Source organism: Marmota flaviventris, chromosome 3 (genome assembly GCF_047511675.1).
Source record: "Marmota flaviventris isolate mMarFla1 chromosome 3, mMarFla1.hap1, whole genome shotgun sequence".
Classification (NCBI taxonomy): Eukaryota; Metazoa; Chordata; class Mammalia; order Rodentia; family Sciuridae; genus Marmota; species Marmota flaviventris.
The window spans coordinates 96,460,943-96,478,782 of NC_092500.1; the positions used below are offsets into that span (position 1 = coordinate 96,460,943).

Here is a 17,840-nt window from a genome sequence, read left to right on the forward strand (position 1 = left end):
AAAAGTTAAGTAGCTTATCAAGAGAACACATGGTTGATGAATTCAGGACTCTGTGTCCATCAAGCTCCCACTCATCCCTGAACCATCTGCTTCCTGCAGAGGGTCAGGGCTGCTTCCCATTATCCTTAGATCCCCCACAGAGAGCGCAGGGCCTGCGTTCTCTTAGCACAGTAAGTGCTAAGTTGAGATGTCAGGGCGGGCTTACTTAAGATGCCTAGGCACCTATTCTAGGTGGCACTCGGCCTCATCAACCCCACTAAAATACTGCAGTATAACAAGTAAGGCTTTATAAAATCTGTCTACTAGGTGTTAGACTTTCTGTCCCAATACTTCTCCAAATGACCTCTCAGCTTTTGCCTACTCAGTGGCCCTCTCCAATTACTCAGCCTCTTTCATATGCCCATCTGCAGCCTCAGTTCACTCACCTCAAAGACCATCCCAACCTGACTCCCATGTGAAACTCACTCTGCCCACTCCAGATCAGTCATAATGATGTCTCCTCTTCAGCCACTGTGGCATATATGAGTTTGGACCTGGAATCTTGAAAGGACTTTCTATTCTTTCCCCAGCCTCTCATTGTGGGCAGCGAGCAGTTATGGGCCCTGGTCAGTATTCACATTCTTGACCGAAATGCAAAGGCAGGAAGCATGGCTCAGGAGAACATGACTTGTTTCTACCCCTAACCCTAGGAAGGTGACCACTTGGATAACACCTTGAGATCCCAGTCAGCCCTACAGATCAGCTGCCATGTGACAAAGTGAAAAGGGACCCCTCCCCCAGGCTCACTCACAGAATTGGGAGAGGCAGGTGACAGCCCTTCAGCCCAGAAGAGGAAGACGGACTTCTGGTCTGAAGTCACTGCTGAGGTGGTCGGTGCATCTTTCATGTGACATGGAGCACTGTAACTCCAAGCGATGGAGCCAGAGTCACCATCTATCACCATCATCTGCAAGAGAGAAAATAAGAGTGAAGACAGCCAGTCCTTGGAAAATCAGCAGGCCAAGAAAGCATACCAAACAGAAACAAGGCAAACACCACAAATATTCAAATAATACCCATCAGGCCTTCCTCCGTGTTGGTGGGGAATTGGCTCCAGGATCCCTCTCCACCATGAATACCCAAATCAGTGGATGTTCAAGCACCTTACACAGAATAGTGTAGATTCTGCATGTAACCTATGCTCATCCTCCTCTATACTTCAAATCATCTCTAGGTTACTTTTAATACCCTACACAATGTAAATGCCATGGAAATAGTTGCTATATTATTTGTTTAGGGACTAGTGAGAAGAAAAAAAAATAGTCTAAGTGTTCAGTGCACCCACATGTTTTCTTCCAAATATTTTTTAATCCACAGTTGGCTGAATATCCCAATGTAGAACCCAAAGATATGGGGAGAGCCAACTGCATTCAGAGGTTGAGCTTCTGAGAGGTAAGCAAACCGGGAGTTCAGAGAACAGAGTTCAAATAATGGGATGAGGAGGGACCAGTATCCAAATTTCTGTAGTTCTTGTTCCCTTTTAATAGAGCTTAAGGAACTTTATAGTTCTTTTCAAGAGGATATTATAAATCATCAAGTCCACCTCATTTTACAGGTGAGGACAGGATTCTCAGAAACAGAGAGTCACTGGGATTGTCCCACGTTTAAGACAGTCTCAGCAAAGCCATTCTACCATAATAATATTGAAACTAGATGCCAACAGCAGGCCGCATTGCTGTTCTTTCCCTCCCATAACCACAGGAAGCAACTAAGTGAATACCAGGCACTGCATTACGAGCTTTATGACTTTAACCCTACTGAGTCATGGCATGTGTACTTGAGCCCTAGGATAGTCTCAAATTTAAAGGAGCACAGACTTAACAGGCATAAACAAACCAAGAGGTATTTCCACATCTGCATTTCTCAAAGGCTAATAAGTCAAATTCATAATCCCCAGCAGCACTTATACCTCCTTTAACCCCCAAAACCTCAAACTTCATAGATCTAGAACCTGTCATTTGCCCAAATCCCCAAGAAATTCCCCCACCATCTCCCATCCAGTGTTCTTACTCCCTCTCCTCCATGTCTCTGCTCTTCAGTAAGTGGAAGACCCAGCCCTTTCGGGACAGTCACTTGCCCTACTCCTAGAGACCGCTGGGCAGCAGAGAGGAGAAACAGACAAGCAGTAGAGATTCCCTTTTGTAGTTGTGGGGAGAAAAGAAGCCTAGAAGCACCACACTGAAAACTGTATCCAGTCACACACCTGCAGTATCGTATTCAACTGCCATGACAACCCCCTGAAGGCAGGCAATATTACTTACTGCTCCTGTTTACAGACGCAAACAGTGAGGTGAAATTATGTAATTTGCCCAACATCACCAGTAAGTAGTGGAGCCAGGATTAAAACCCAGGCCTGAAATCTTCCGTATCTCAGTGCATGAACAACCTTCTCCCTTAATCCTCCTGGGAACGTCAATAAAATAAGCCAAATCTATTTGAAATTCTTTCAGAGTACAATCAGACTTCACTTTCTCACTGCTGGAAGACTCTCCCTTCTACCTTCACATCTGTCCTCTGCCTGTGACCAAATAACTCTGTGGCATCCATACCCCACCCACATCCCGCAGCCTGCCTTCAGGGCCCACTCAAGCTGAGTCACTCTGATCTCTCCCACAGAAATGTGCTCAGGCATCCTTCTCTCGCTCAGCAAACCTTGCTCCACTGCCATGATTCTGCACATGCAACCCCTGACTGACATGCAGCATCTCGACTCCCTGGCCCTCTAGCTCTCCTGTACCCCGCCTGCTCCTGGGTGCTGTGGGAATCATGTGCAAACACCCCTAACAGCACTTTCTAGCCTAGGTGGCCTAGGTGCCCCAAGAGAAGCAGCCCTGTCTTCATTCGTTTTACATCTCTAACATCTAACACAGAACTTGACACACCCTAGAGGGGATGAGTCAGTGTTTGCTCAATTATTTTCTCTCAGGGAACATTGTGCAACATATAGATATGTATTTTTCTAAGCCAATTATAAAAAATGAATTTTTAAAATTCTACAATTCTGCCTGTAATATTAAAGAAATGACAATGGTCCAGCCAAACATTAAATCCACATAACATGCAGCCTCCCCAAAAATCAGAAAGATCTATTCTGTGTCCCTGGAACATGCCATACCATTTCTGTCTCTGGGCCCCTGGTCTTGGTGTTCCTGACCTAGCCTGCTGTCCCATCCACATAAATTCAATTTTAAAGTCTCTAATCATATTTCCATCTTTTATATAAAGTTTTCCACTAAAAACCCAGCTGCCACAGATACCCTGCCTTCTCTGAAACATACTTGCTCTGAAGTATCACATTCCTTTATTTTTTATTTTTTTAGTTTGTTCTAATTAGTTATACATGACAGAATACGTTTTGACACATTGTACACATATGGAGCACAACTTCTCAGTCCTCCTGCTGTAAATGGTGCAGAGTCACACCTGTAGTGTAATTATACATGTATATAGGGTAATAATGTCCCTCTCATTCCACCATCCTTCCCACTCTCACACCCCTTCCCGTCTCTTCACTCCCCTCTGCCCAATCCAAAGTTCCTTCATTCTTTCCTACTATGCCCACCTCCCATTATGGATCAACATCCGCTTATCAGAGAAAACATTCAGCCTTTGGTTTTTTTGGGTTTGGCTTATTTCATTTAACATGATATTCTCCAGCTCCATTCATTTACCTACAAATGCCATAATTTCATTCTTCTTTAAAGCTGAGTAATATTCCACTGTGTGTGTGTGTGTGTGTGTGTATACACACACCACATTTTCTTTATCTATTCATCTGTTGAAGGGCATCTAGGTTGGTTCCATTCCATTCTTTTAATAGCTGCCTTTACCCTATCAAGAGATTTCAGAAGGTTCCTCCTGCCTAACTGTAAGTTAAGGATCTAGCAGGAACTTCTGTACAGGAATGAAATTAGCCAGAAATACTTTCAGTGCTTTATGTCTTAGCAGTGAATTTTGAGTTCTCATTTTACCCATTCAGTTAGACTTTGGAGTTCTTTCAAGGATGAGACTATTTTTAGATTCTTAATTAAGTCTAGCACAGAGATGGCACAAAGCATATACTTTATGTAAGTTTTGATGGATTTGAGTCCCAGCGTTTTACCTTTTTCATCCCAAGTCCATCCTGTATCTGCAGAAGGAAGTCTAATGTTTGATCATCAGTGAAATACCCAGGAGTAGGCTGGCTGCAAATAAGGACAAGGAAGAAATCAATAGTGAATAAGAAAACAAGGAACCCCTTCCCTTCTTTCTCTTGCAAATGCCAGATATCAAGTAAATGTTCTAGGTAAATTTTTAAATTGTTTCATGTACTTTGAAAGTGAAGCTGAACATGGTCGCCCGTGCCTATAATCCCAGCTACATTACTGAGGCAGAAGAATCACAAGTTCAAAAGCAGCCTGAACAACTTAGCAAGACCCTATCTCAAAATAAAACAAAATAACTTTTTTAAAAAAACAGCTGAACATGGGACACACAGCTATAATTCTAGCTACTCAGGAAGCTGAGCCAAGAGGTTCTCAAGTTTGAGGCCGGATTCAGGAACTTCAGGAAGATGCTGTATTGAAATTTTAAAAAAAGAAACAAATATAAAGGACTAGTGATGTAACTTGATGGTAGGGCACCCTTGGATTCAATTCCCAGTACAGAAACCAAGCAAGTAAGTAAAATAAAAAGAAAAGAGAGACTGGGGCTATAGCTCAGTCGCAGAGCACTTGCCTAGCATGTGTGAGGTACTCAGTTCAATCCTTAGTACCACATAAAAATAAACAAATAAATAAAGACAGTAGATCAAACCAGCAAACAGGAGCAGTCTACGAACCTGCGTAGGCCTTGAAGGCTCAGTGTCCAGTAGGGTGTAAGGTTTTGTCCCCGAAGCAAGACCAGGCCTTGTCTGGTTGTAACCAGGAGATTGCTGCAGTTGGAATCTGGCGCTTTTACCATCTGGAGTAGTTCAACACCATCACTGGATTAAACAAGACCCCAACAGTTAGCCTCTGGAGTGAATGAGATTCCTGAAACCATTTATTTTAGCTTTTTCTCTCACTCTATGTGTGCTTGCATATAAAGTTGTCCCTGGGCAATCATGGGGGATTGGTGCCAGGTCCCCTGCAAATACCAAAATCCACAGTTACTCAAGTCCTTATATAAAATAGTATAGTACCTACACACAGTTTACATCCTCCTGCAGACTCTAAAATCTCACTAGATTACTGATGAAACCTAGTGTCATGTAAATGCCATGTAAATAGTTGTTATACTCTATCGTTGAGGGAATAAAGACAAGGAAAAAATGAGTGGACATATTCAATACAGATAAAAAATTTTCCCTGAGATTTCCAATCTTCAGCTGGTTGAATAACAAATGTGGACTCCATGGATACAGACAGACAGCTGTGCTCTTGCATCCATTTCCAACCATGGGGTGCTTTATCATTCCCATTTAATCTTACTTTCTTGATCCTTAGAAACCAAGGTTCTCTAGAGAATTCCATGTAAGTCCAAAACAAACTCACAGGAAAAGTGCTATTGTGCCATGTCTCTCACATTGGAAACTCAGGGAGAGGAAAAGAGCCAAGTATAATGGCAGAGAAGACAGATGGAGAGCAGGACAGGAGGCCTGAAATTGTCAGTGAGGTTGGACAGCAACTCCTGGCTTGCACTTCATCATATTCTTCCTTTCTCTATACCACTGGGCCAGTCTGTTTAATTCCTGTCAAATTCACTGAAACAATATGATACTGCCCCTCAAAAAATGCTAGAAAATGATTTGCAACTTCTGGTAGAAAAGAACAAAACAATTATTACCCCAACAGAGGGCTAGATGGGTACAAATTCACTGCATATGACAACTACATGCTTTTAGTTAAGAAACAGATAAAAATTTAAAAGTAAGATTTCATGGACGCTATCCTTGCTTCTATTGAAATGATTCTTCAACTAAAAGAAAAATATGGGACAGAGTAGGCCAGATAGTTATGCACAGCTTTATGAAGAGTTATTTCAAGTAAATCTATCTCCCCATCACTACTCTGACTCAACCAAATATCCTTTCTTGCAACCTATGTGTGAAGTGATCATACATCATGGGCACAAACACATAGATACTAATACATTATGTGATCAAGAGGAGAAAATTCACCACATCAGAAGATGGTATATTAAGCCTGGCACTGTTTCCCCTAATCTCTGCCCACACATTCACCAGCCCAACCAAATTTAGAGATTCCACAGCACATGAGTTCTCAGGAGACCTCGAACTACCCAAGTTCAAGGTCTGCCCTACCTGTACACGTCAATGAGCTCAGACAAGTTGATGGATCTTCTTTTCTCCCATTCTGGCTCTTCTATCTGCAGAGAAGGTGGTGAGCTGTCTCGATTTTGGGCCTGAACAAAAATGTCCCGCAGGGCGACAGCTTGTATATTTCCTAGCACCACAGGAAGAACCAACACTGAGAATTGAATTTAACAGGACTATCCCAGGGTGGGGGATCTGAGCAAGAGACCCAGAGCCAATTAGATAGGTCTACGAGACCCTGCTCAACCTGGTCCCACGTGGAATGGGTGTGGAAGTGATTAAGCAAATGCTGGACAGAGTCTTCTCTCTAGAGAAGGCAGCAAGGGAAAGCAGGGCTCACAATCTATTGAGGGGAGAGTGCCCTGCAGGGGAGGCAATGAAAGAGCTGGCTCTGCAATCCCTGAGCTTCCACCTCCCAAGGAAGGCCTGGTTACATATACCAGAGGGGAACAGTAGTGAAAATCAGCCTTGCTCCTTACCAAAGCCAAACAGGATGTAGACAGCTCCATTTGCAGTGACGTAAACCTGAGGACCAATCAGATTCCCTACTCCCACAATGTTGTACTTCACGGGTCGGCCTATTGGATTCCCCGTCCGGCCAGACACCAGCAGAAAGCATAGATCTGGCTGAAGAAGTGAAAGAAGGGGTCGAGTCAATAGAAGCCCTTCATTTCCTAATCAAACAGCCTCTCCTGACAGTCACTGCCTCCTGTTCAGCCAAGGGCTCAAAATTCCCAAAGCTAGAAACCACAGGCCAAGGCTGCTTTGGTAATTTCCCTGAAAGTAAGAAATGAGTGAACAGCCTATCCCCTGATTAGTACATGCAAAGGGCACCTTTGCATCAGACAATTTCTCTGAAGCACAAGTGTTGCTGACTGCCCAGTCTTCAGAGACACACAATTCTAGCCTAGAGTTGAATACAGGATTGGCTAACCTCATGTCTTTACTCCTATACCCTGAAGCCCTCAGTAATATTCAGCCCCACCTAGAACCACTATAGGCAGAGCTTTCCCATCACAACATCAGATGTCTGACCACTGTCAACTTCACTCTCAGAGACAGGCAAACCTTTCCTGTGAAAGGTCAGGTAGTAAATATTTTAGGCTTTGCTAACCACATGGTCTCCATAGCAACAACCCTCCTATTTGGATCTAGCATAAAAACAACCATAGAAAACACATAAATAAATGGGTGTGGCTGTGTTCCAATAAACTTTATTCATGAAAATAAGCAGAGGGCCAAATTTGGCCTGCAGGGCATAGTTTATCAACCTTATCTCTAGAGGGTTTTTAGAATGTCATAACACTCTGCTATTGCCTCATTCCTTTTAGACATTTTTTTTATCAAAAATTTAAATAGAATTCAAGTTTATCACAAAGCTGAGAGGAATAGCTAATATGCTATACGACAAACTCCAAATTCAAAAAAGTCTTAGGCTAGAAGATGAGTCAAAATCTGTTAGAAAAAATACTGGTCTATTAACTAACGATTACTTAAAAGATATGGGTGCTTCACTGGGAATAAAAACAAAGAGCAAATCTTAGGTTATTGTAATCTTTGACTGCAAAACTAGATATAGAGTCTTAATTTAAAAAGTTTCCTCAGGATGGTATAATTCATTAAACTAAGAATAAAATACCATTTGCAGATATGGGTACCACATTTAAAAGAGATAATCTGTGAAGTGCAAAGGGAAAGAAATCAAGAAAAAGAGAGGCTGGGACTTCCAGCAACTGGGGGAACAATATAAGAAACTAAGATATTTGGGACGGGGCTATAGCTCAGTTAGTAGAGTGCTTGCCTCACATGCACAAGGCCCTGGGTTCAATCCCCAGCACCACAAAAAAAAAAAAAACCTAAGATATTTGGCCTGAGAGCAGCAAGCTTAGAGAGACCAAGCTAACTGAACTCAGGGATTAGACTCATTCAGAGTAGCTCTACTGAGCTGAAGCTAGAACAATGAATGGAAGATATGAGAAAGCACATTTCTCACTAATTGGACAATTTCTAGAGCTAACTAACAATGAAATGGACCACCCACAAATTAGTGCTCTTCCCATCACCTGAGTGTGCAAGAAGAGCACAGGTGCCAGTGTGTCTGGAATCAGACCCAGATATCACAGCATGGTGTGAGAGCAGTAACTGCTTGGCTTCTAAAGTCCCTCCTCCTAACTTTCTAGTCTAGATCCATTTCCTAATCCCAAGCCAGATCCAGTTCTCCCAAACTCAGTTTACACTAACCTGAGACCTAAGGATACAATCACTAGGGCACTGACCTAATATGTTTCCATTCTTATGAAAACAGTTCCTTCCGTGTCTATGGCTTACATGGCTCCCACTTTCTCTGTTGCTGGTAAAGAGGGCAAAGAGATTAGAATAAAAATGAAGCTGCTGCTCTAAATCAATCACTTCTCCAAGAATTTTCTGGAACTGTCACTTTTCAAGCATAACATATTCCATATCTGTACACTATTGTGCAAATGAATAAATTTTGTGAGGAAAGTTGAGCAATACACTAAATAGAGACAAAGTAATAATTTTTAAAAAGGCAGAGTAAGAGCAGATGAAAAGCTGACTCCTCTAATGGAGGGTCCCCTAATGGCTTGAACCACTATCCCTTGGCCACCACAGCTATAAGAGGCAGATGGGATACTAAGAACAAGATCTCTGAATTTGTTCTGCTTATAAACATGCTCAGGGCCTTGTTCTGCACTGAATTCCATTAGAATGAAACTCCCCAGATTTCTCCCCCTTTGGATCTTTAGAAAATCACTTCTGGCTAGAGGTAATAATTAAAATTTTCCCGAGACCACAGTTTCTTTATTCATAATGATTATGTGAATAATTCCTGAATTCTTGGTTCAGGTCCACTTGGAGACCAAACTGCCCATTGAAGAAAACCAACAGAAAGTACTCACAAGGTCCTTTAGTTTAAAATTAAAATAAGCAATCAAATGAGGCAAACTTGTCTGCATCCACATTTTCTCACAAATATTCATTGCCATTTGTTCTTTTGTTCATAAGCATTTCCTTGACAGTCTCATACTAGAAAGTCTGAGAAAGTGTTAGAGAAACTGAAAAAAAGCTCTAAGAAGTGCTTCAGGAATAAAACTTGAAGTTGAGCTGATTTTATTCAGTAATTTAGTTTTTCCTGTGATTTGGGAAAAACACTATTACTTTATCTGTTTACAGAATAACTAGCTCCATAATTGATACATCTATAATTTAGAGGTCACTATTATAGAATTAAACTATCTTGTCACAGCATAGGCTATAATTCTTCTTCATTAGATCACTGATTTTATCATTTGACTTAAGATTTTTTTCTATGTATCTATTTAATAAATTTTCTATCAGTCTCTCCTGTTTTGTAGTTGAAATAAAGTTTAAAAATGTGTATAGTAAATATGGTAAAACTAACAATACCTTTACATGGTAACAATAAGCACTCTCCTAGGCACTTTATATATGTTAGTTCTATTTTTCGTAACAATCTTATGAGTAGATACAGCACTGCCATTTTTACAAAAGAATCCAGAACATGGATAGGTTCTTTGACTTGCCCAAGACCATAAAGCTACAGAGTGGTAGAGAAGGAATTTACACACAGACTGCTGGCTTCAAAGCTCAACTACACCTCAGTCCATGGAATCATAATGAAACTGCTGGGAAAAATGGGTTCATAATGCTCATTTGTGCACTTAACCTCACCAAGAGAATTTATTTAAACCTAAGCCCTTATAAAAAGAAAGTTTCAAGCAGTATTTATAATAACAACATTAGAAACTGAGACAACTAAAATTGAAGTAAAAAAACAAACAAAATTAATAGAGAGCATACCTGCGTTTCCCCAATGGCCAGAACCACTAGATCTCTGACATGGTCCTCATCCAAGTCTGGCAGCAACACCACCGGGGCAGCCAAGGTACCGTTGGACAGGTAATTTGGGTTTAAAGTCCAGATGGCTTTTCCTAGGGAAGGACAAATAGGCTGATCACTAGTACAACTTTCTGCCTTCTTTCCAGGCCAGAAAAGGGACACTCCCAGGGCTCAACAATAGACAGTGACACCTTACTTTTTCCCTTTTGCTTTTATCTTACTGGGGACAAAGGGGTCAGGAGATGTGATCTGAAATCCACATCCATCTAACAACTTCACACCAAGACTTTTGAGATCAAATGGAGGTACTATAGTCTCTCCAGAAAGGGTGAGCTGGCTCCACTGGGGTGGAGAATGAAACCGATAGAGGGTATTATAATACCACCCGAAGCCAGCCAAGGGCGCCAACCAGAAGACCCACTCTGGTGCCTTTTCCCACAGGGTCACATAAGTAAGCATCAGGGATATGGCAGGAGGTAGTCAAGAAAACTTCAGTTCTAGAGCTAACTGTATTCTTTTTTTGTTTGTTTGTTTGTTGTTTCAATCAGAAGCACCCCTCTATAAAACCCCAATCTCTAAAAAAAAAAAAAAAAAAAAAACCCCAATCTCTAAACCTGGGGAGGATGAGTATGTAACCCCCAGAGACAGAAAGCATTCTAGCAGTAGCTTATGACTCTGAAAGGAGCCTTCATTACATTTTGACTCTTTTTCTTTCTTTTGTCTTGGGTGTCTAAAAGCAACAAGAAGCTAAAATATCGAATGAACATGTTTCAATAAGCTTTCATTTCTTCATCGCAATATTGTTAAGTAGTTAACACCCAAGTTTACACATGGACCCTATGTGTATCAAACAGGAAGGGACCACCTCATTTGTCTTTTTACAAAGACAACCATTGAGCAGGGAGACTATTTACAAACCAGAGGCCTCGGGGCAGTTTCTGTCTAGGTAACTGGGTTTACCCCATCTTACCCCAAACGGGTTGAAACATGGATCTATTTACTGAACCTGCCCAGACTTCTTATCTTATTCCCTTAATAACCACTTCCAGAACAGCAAATCAAACTTTCCACTCTGTCAGGGTAAAAAAGTCCCTTCTCTACCAGATTGTTCTAACACAAAATCATGGCTCACTGGAGCAAAGACTTTGGGGGCAAACGATCTTTACCTGATGTTGCATTGAATGCACTGAGCATCTTGCGTGTCCCTGTCACAAGGCAGATGATTTCAGCCACACTTCCTGGCATGAGATCCAAACATGTGATATCTTGGGCCTCTTCTGGGAGGGGACTGGACCACAGTGTGCTGCCATTCATTCCCGAAAGGCACACGAGATTAGCAGTTGACCTGGAGCTACCTAAAAGCACACAAGGGTGATAAGAAAGGAAAGGAGGCAGAAGAGATAAGAGGTAGAGATGAGCAGGAGGCCTGAACACCAAAAGTGAAGGGTGCTAAGGCAGAAGCTCATACTAGTGTGTTCAGCTCCCTCCCTGACTACACAGTACCCTCAGAGTACCTGTCCTCTCTGCTCATAAGACACTGGCCTCCTCTGTGCTGCCTCCCTGCATGTCCACTTTTTCGGCTTTGCCAACATATCCATTTATCTATCTGCTACCTTGGCCACCACTAAATAGTGACATCCTTAAGGACAAGGACTGTTTATATATCCTCAGCACCTTGCAAAATTCCTGGTACACATAGCAACCAATTGTTTGCTGAACAAAAGACAGAAGCAAAATACAGAATATGGAAAGATGGTTCTTGAGAACCAAAAAAAAAACAGGAAGAAAAGAGAAGGTATATGTTCAGAAATGTGAGGCTGATCTAGGATACATGAAAAGTAGGAGGAAAAATACTTGAATCCTAATCATCAGTAGCAAATGCTCCCTGAGAGCAGAAAAAGAATGTTTCCATGAAGCAGCTGATCTGGTCTTGGGCAGGAGAGAATAATACATGGGAAGAGTCAATACCTAGGTCCTAGGATAGCCGGCAGGGAACTAGAGCAGCTCCCCTCACTAGTAAATAAGCCATTATGTAACTTAATGAACAGCAGAACAATGACCCTCTTGCCAGTTGTACTTTCACTTTCAGAACAGGGACAGCTTGGCTCATTCACACACTTTCCACTTACAGCAACAACTAAGATAAAGAAAGCTAAGTTTTGAGCTTCATTCTACCTATTCTTCAGTATTACTAATCAAACATGTGACCTAAAAACAAATGACAAACTGTGGCTTGCTGTTTCAGATCTCGTTGTCAGAAACAGATACACAGGACAAACAGAGGTGACATGTGTCAGTTCTAGATTTCTGAGATCCTCAGATGCTATGGTTAATATCCTGTGCTGTTCTTCCTAGGTAAGGGCCCGACAGACTCCATATCCATTCAATGACTGGTTTTTTGTTTGTTCGTTTGTTTTTCTGGGTGATGATGAGTTACCCGTTCCCCATAGAATCGTGGTTCCCTGAAGCACAGACTGGGCTCCTCTTGTTTAGTTCTAACCAACACAGCTCTGGAGAGGGTGCACAGCATGTGCCCCACACCATCAGCATCCAATACCATTGCATGAATGAATAAACAAGTGAACCAACAAATAAAAACTCAATTCCTCCCTGTCAGTGGCACAGAGTTGGGCACAAGTGCTCGACGTGAGGGTTGAGGATATGAACTCCAGAGTCTGACTCTTGGATCTGAATTCCATCTCTGCCATTTACCAGCTGTTGGACTTTGGCTAAGTTCCGTAAGTTCACTGTATCTCAGTTTCCTCATTCACAAAAGGGTGAGGCAGGCCGAGGCAGGAGAATCACAAGTTCAAGGTCAGCCTCAGCCTCAGTCTCCCCTAGGTACCCCTCTCCCTATAAAAAAAGAGACAATGGAAAACTCACTGGGAGGAAACTGAGAGAAACCTAAGTACTAACAGTGTCACTGCAGGTGTCTGGACAAGTCACTTCCTCTCTGCATTAGTTTCTTCACTGACCTGGATGACAATGAATAGCTCCTTACATCTGTAACTCTCTCTGATTTCTGGAACTGAACTTCATTTACATGGGGAACTACTGACTCGGCTTATCATGTATGACAGATCCGTGGTAGCTTTCTCTTCCCTACAGATCCCCTTCTGCAGTGCCCCTTGGAGACAGCTGCTGCTTTTTTGCTGGCTGACAGCAACCCTGAGGCAGCTTGGAAAACCACATCTCTTACCTGCTGCACTCCCATTCCTTGATGTTACAAAGGAGAGAAGCACATCCCGCAGGCCATCTCCATTCACATCAGCCAATTCCAGTGGAGACAGGTCCCCACCTGATGTGCACATAAAAACAAAGAGGTCCTGAGAATGTTGCCACAAACCAGTTCTCTGCTGCCAGCACGTCCACAGAAACCAAGCACACTTCCAGTTCCCAGACTAGATGGTGTAGACATGCCTCTCCTACTCCCCAGCCCCACCCCAAAAAGTCTATCTCAAAGCCCTGGGCATTATGCACAAAACAAACATAAGAACACCCAGAAAGGTGGAGAGATTAGGCAGATGGGCTAGAGACTGCAAGACCCACAGAGTGAAAACGTGATGAGTCCTCTGGGTTTTCCTGGCCTCATATATACCAGACAGGGTGCTGCAAAAGTCATCAGTAACCCAGAAATGCCCAAAGTACAAAGAAGCCCCAAGAAAAGCTGACTTCCCTGGCCAAAAGCCCAGGAAAGGTGCAGCCTAGCACGGCAGGAAAGCTCTAATCCAACCAAGCAGCACATACAACAAAGGCTGACTGGGGAGCCTACACAAGCTGACACCAGGGTAGCATCCCTCTCCTGCCACCAGGATCATGGCACAACAGACCAGGTGGGAGTAGTACTGTCACCTCCACCTAGCAGTACCAAAGCCCTCCACACACAAGGGAAGCCAACAGTTCTACCCCACCCAGCATTAGTGAGGCAGTTGTCCCCTTCCTCCCCACCAGAGGGTATCAGCAGAGGCCAGTGGGGAGCCTGTATTTCATCCCCACCCTGCAGTGACAAGACAGGAGCCCCACCCCCAACAGTGTGGAGTCAGAGGAGGCCCGCCAAATTTGGAAAGAACTCATGCTGTAAATGGAAGCCTAAATTGATACAACCACTTTGGAAGATAATCTAACATAAGCCACTAAGAATGAACATGCACACACCCCATGACCCAGCAATTTCACTCCTAGGTTTGTGCCTAGAGAAGTTCTTATACATTGCATCAGGAGACAGGTACTGTAAGGTTCTTAGCAGCATTCGTTATTCAAAAAATAAATAAATAAAGACTGGAAACCACTTAAATGTTCATCAACAGGAAAATGGATTTTAAAAATCATGGAATATTCATATCATGGAAAACCAGACAGTAGTAAAAATGAATAAACTCCAGCCACATAAATTAATATGGATTAACTAAAAATCTTTTTTCATAAAATTAAGTTGAACAAAAAAGCAAATCACAGAAGATGACATAATTACATTTATGTAAAATTCAAAAAGAGGCAGAATTAATGAATATATCATTTAGGGGTACATGTCCATGTGACAAAACTTTAAAGAAAGGTCAAGAAAAAAAAATCAACACAAAATTCAGGAGAGCAGAACCTTGTGGTGGGCAGAGGGGGACATGACCAGGAGGAACACATGGGAGACTGCAGAGGTCTCAAAAATGTTCTATTTCTGGAGCTGGGCAGTGGATACACCAAAAACTCGTTATCAGTCTTTATTGTATAAATACCACATATGAAAATTAAATTTGCCTTTAGAGAACAAAAGATGAGAACAGAGAATCCAACAAAAGCTAATTCAAATTGAATCAGAAAAGTGGCAGAGATGAAGCATTTCTAGGTCAAAATGACATGGGAAGGCTGGGAACAGCAGCACCCATTCACAGGAGACAAGACTGATCAGTGGAGATACAATCCCCAGTCCTGTAAGAGCACCAGGGCCTTGTCTAGCTAGGTCTTGAGCTTTACTTTTCTCTGTAAACAGCCCTTTCTACAGTTTTGCATCCTCCTACCCCTATCCCACCCCCCCATACACAGGGCTGGCTCCAAGGCAGGAGTCCAGCAAACCAATGCCCTGTCCTCTCTGTGTCTAATTATGACCAATACCCAATACAATAAAGGTGTCTGTCTGGAGGTGTAGAAATCCACCTATTGTTTTATTTCAAATCTTAACCTCCTAACCATCTCCACACACAAGGAGAAAAATGCTACATGACACAAATTTTTTAAGATTTTGTTTTTAAGATTTGGAAAAATACTCAATGTAATCCAACATATGATGAAATGTTACAAACTAAAGCTGAAAACCCCACAACTTACCTGCTTGTGAGCCCAAGTGGCGGCTCCAAGTGCTGTGCAGGTCTCTGGGGGGACAGGGGATCAGGAAAGCACAGAGGAGCACCAAGATCATTGAGATCACCAACGTTAGCAGGAAGACAGATGTGCGTATGTAGGACACAAGGGAAGAGGTCGCCTTCTGCTCCAGGCCCCCCAGAGGCTCCGAAGGGTACCCCTCTGTGGTGACTTCCGAAAGATGTGGCTTGGCAGCCCCTGCAACCTCAGCATCTGAGTCAGGCTCTGGTGCTTCTCCCAGAGGACTCTTCCCATTTTTGACCCCCCCATTCTTCTGCTGCAAGTTAAGCACAAGATCATCTTCGCTCTCATCACTGTCGGCCTGAGTAAGGGGATCGTATTCCCCTAGGTCTGGGCTCTTCTTCCCTGAAAAGACAGAAGTACAGCGAGTCAAAGAGAACTAGGAAGGAGAAACTTCACCAAATATATACACCTGTAAACACTTGGGAAAAAATACACACACACGTACACAAGTCTAGATTTACATCAAGTTTGGATTCTGGTGGTGATCTGTAAAATTAGATGCCAGCAAAGGGGTGATGGCAAGGTAAGGGGGGAAGAAAAGCATAGTACTCTAGAATTACTGCCTTCATCAGGTCAAGAAAATGGAAAAGGATTCAGCAACATGATGAAACTAGAGGACATTATGTTAAGTGAAATAAGTCAGGCACAGGAAGACAAATACTACTTGTTTTCACTTACATGTGAAACTAAAAAGTTGATCTAAAAAAAGTAGGGAATACAACAGTGGCCACCTGAGCCTGGGAAGAGTGAGGGGAAGGGAGGGCTGGAGAGAGGATGGCTGATGGGTACAGAGGTTCAGCTGGACAGGAGAGATGACTTCTCATGCTCTATAGCACAATAGGTAGCTATAGTTGACAACAATTAATTGGACATTTCAAAAAGCAAGTAGGGAGGATTTTGAATGCTCCCAACACAAAGGAATGATAAAAGTTTGAGGTGATAGATATGCCAATTACCCTGATCTGATCACTACACATTGTACGCAAGTAGTAAAATCTTATGCTATATACCATTAATATGCACAATCCCTACATGTTAATTAAAAATTAAATTTTTTAAAGAAAATAAATTTGTAAAAATTGGCAAATTTCAAATATCTTTAGTTCAATAAAAAGTTTTCTAAATTTGTTTGAATCTTGCTAATAAAAAAAGACCAGACCATGGCCCATATAGCCACTTTCCATAAACCCAACATGCATTATTCACTTAGGCTTTCTCAGATCTGTGATGTCTTCATCTTTCCTGGTAACAGAACAGAAAGAACGCTTCTTCTCTGTACGCCGCTTCTCACAGTCCAATATTCATGACTTCCCAATTGTCTCTATGGAGACAACTCAGAAAACTGAACATTAAATGTCATCTGGAGATGTGTTACTGGAGCTCACTCCTCAGGACTGCCCTGTGATGTGAATGCCCTTTCAGTAAACAGTGTTTACCTCTACAACTGCCATTCTGAGAAGTGTCCTGGGAGAGGTGGCAATCTGGCAGGAAGTAGAAGTAGAAGACTGGTCTGCAAGCTGGTTTGCACAGCAAGCTCCCTGTTTTTATTTAGAATCTGTGTTGACTTGAGGCAGCTGAGAGACAGAAATTACAGGAGGACTTGGCACATATCCCAAGCCTACTCCTGGCCCTCATTGCCCACAACTGAATGATTTCATACATTTATTTCATGCCATAATCAATAAAAAGTTTCTTTGGGGGAAATAACCTGGAAAGCTGTTAGTAATGTAAACTCTACCATTAAATATTTTGTTCAGAAGAAATATAAATGAGAAAACATAAGTCCACTAATGTCAGGGAGAAAGAATCCTTGATGCTAATCTCTGCCTCTGGGTCCCTGTGGTCTTGGTGATGTCGTTTCATACATTATGTTTCAGTTTGCTCAACACATGAAATGAAGCAATAAAATACTTTCTCTCTATGACCAGATGTGGAGAGAAAAACTTTCAGTGTAAAGTCTAGTATTTGGTATACAGAAAACAATAAATGTTTGACTAAGAAAATGAATACTCTGCAAAGTATTTTTACATTAAAAAAAAAAAAAGACAGACAATACTGAACATAATGGCATCCTAATAACCAGAAATTTCTCTTTTATTTTCATAGCTATTGATTTTATCCAAAAAGGATTGGATTTGATTTTTACAATTAAAAGAAGATAAACTAATTATTAGGAACCTTATTCAAAACCTTATTCAGCCTTCCAGGACAGGCCAAAGAGTCAGCACAGGTTCAGGATAGATTCCTGTGA

General features: G+C 42.1%; 1 protein-coding gene across 1 annotated transcript in view; it reads right to left on the reverse strand.

Moving 5' to 3' along the window:
• Positions 1-17,840, reverse strand: part of Fam234b (family with sequence similarity 234 member B) — a 33,800-nt gene that overhangs the window by 6,184 nt on the left and 9,776 nt on the right. Inside the window, exons 2-10 of the mRNA XM_027955965.2 lie at positions 15,533-15,931; positions 13,413-13,511; positions 11,380-11,568; positions 10,175-10,305; positions 6,814-6,961; positions 6,323-6,464; positions 4,859-5,002; positions 4,142-4,223; positions 791-946 (exon numbers count right to left, since the gene is read on the reverse strand). Coding sequence (XP_027811766.1) covers positions 791-946; positions 4,142-4,223; positions 4,859-5,002; positions 6,323-6,464; positions 6,814-6,961; positions 10,175-10,305; positions 11,380-11,568; positions 13,413-13,511; positions 15,533-15,931 — 1,490 coding nt within the window. The remainder of the gene's footprint in view (positions 1-790; positions 947-4,141; positions 4,224-4,858; positions 5,003-6,322; positions 6,465-6,813; positions 6,962-10,174; positions 10,306-11,379; positions 11,569-13,412; positions 13,512-15,532; positions 15,932-17,840) is intronic.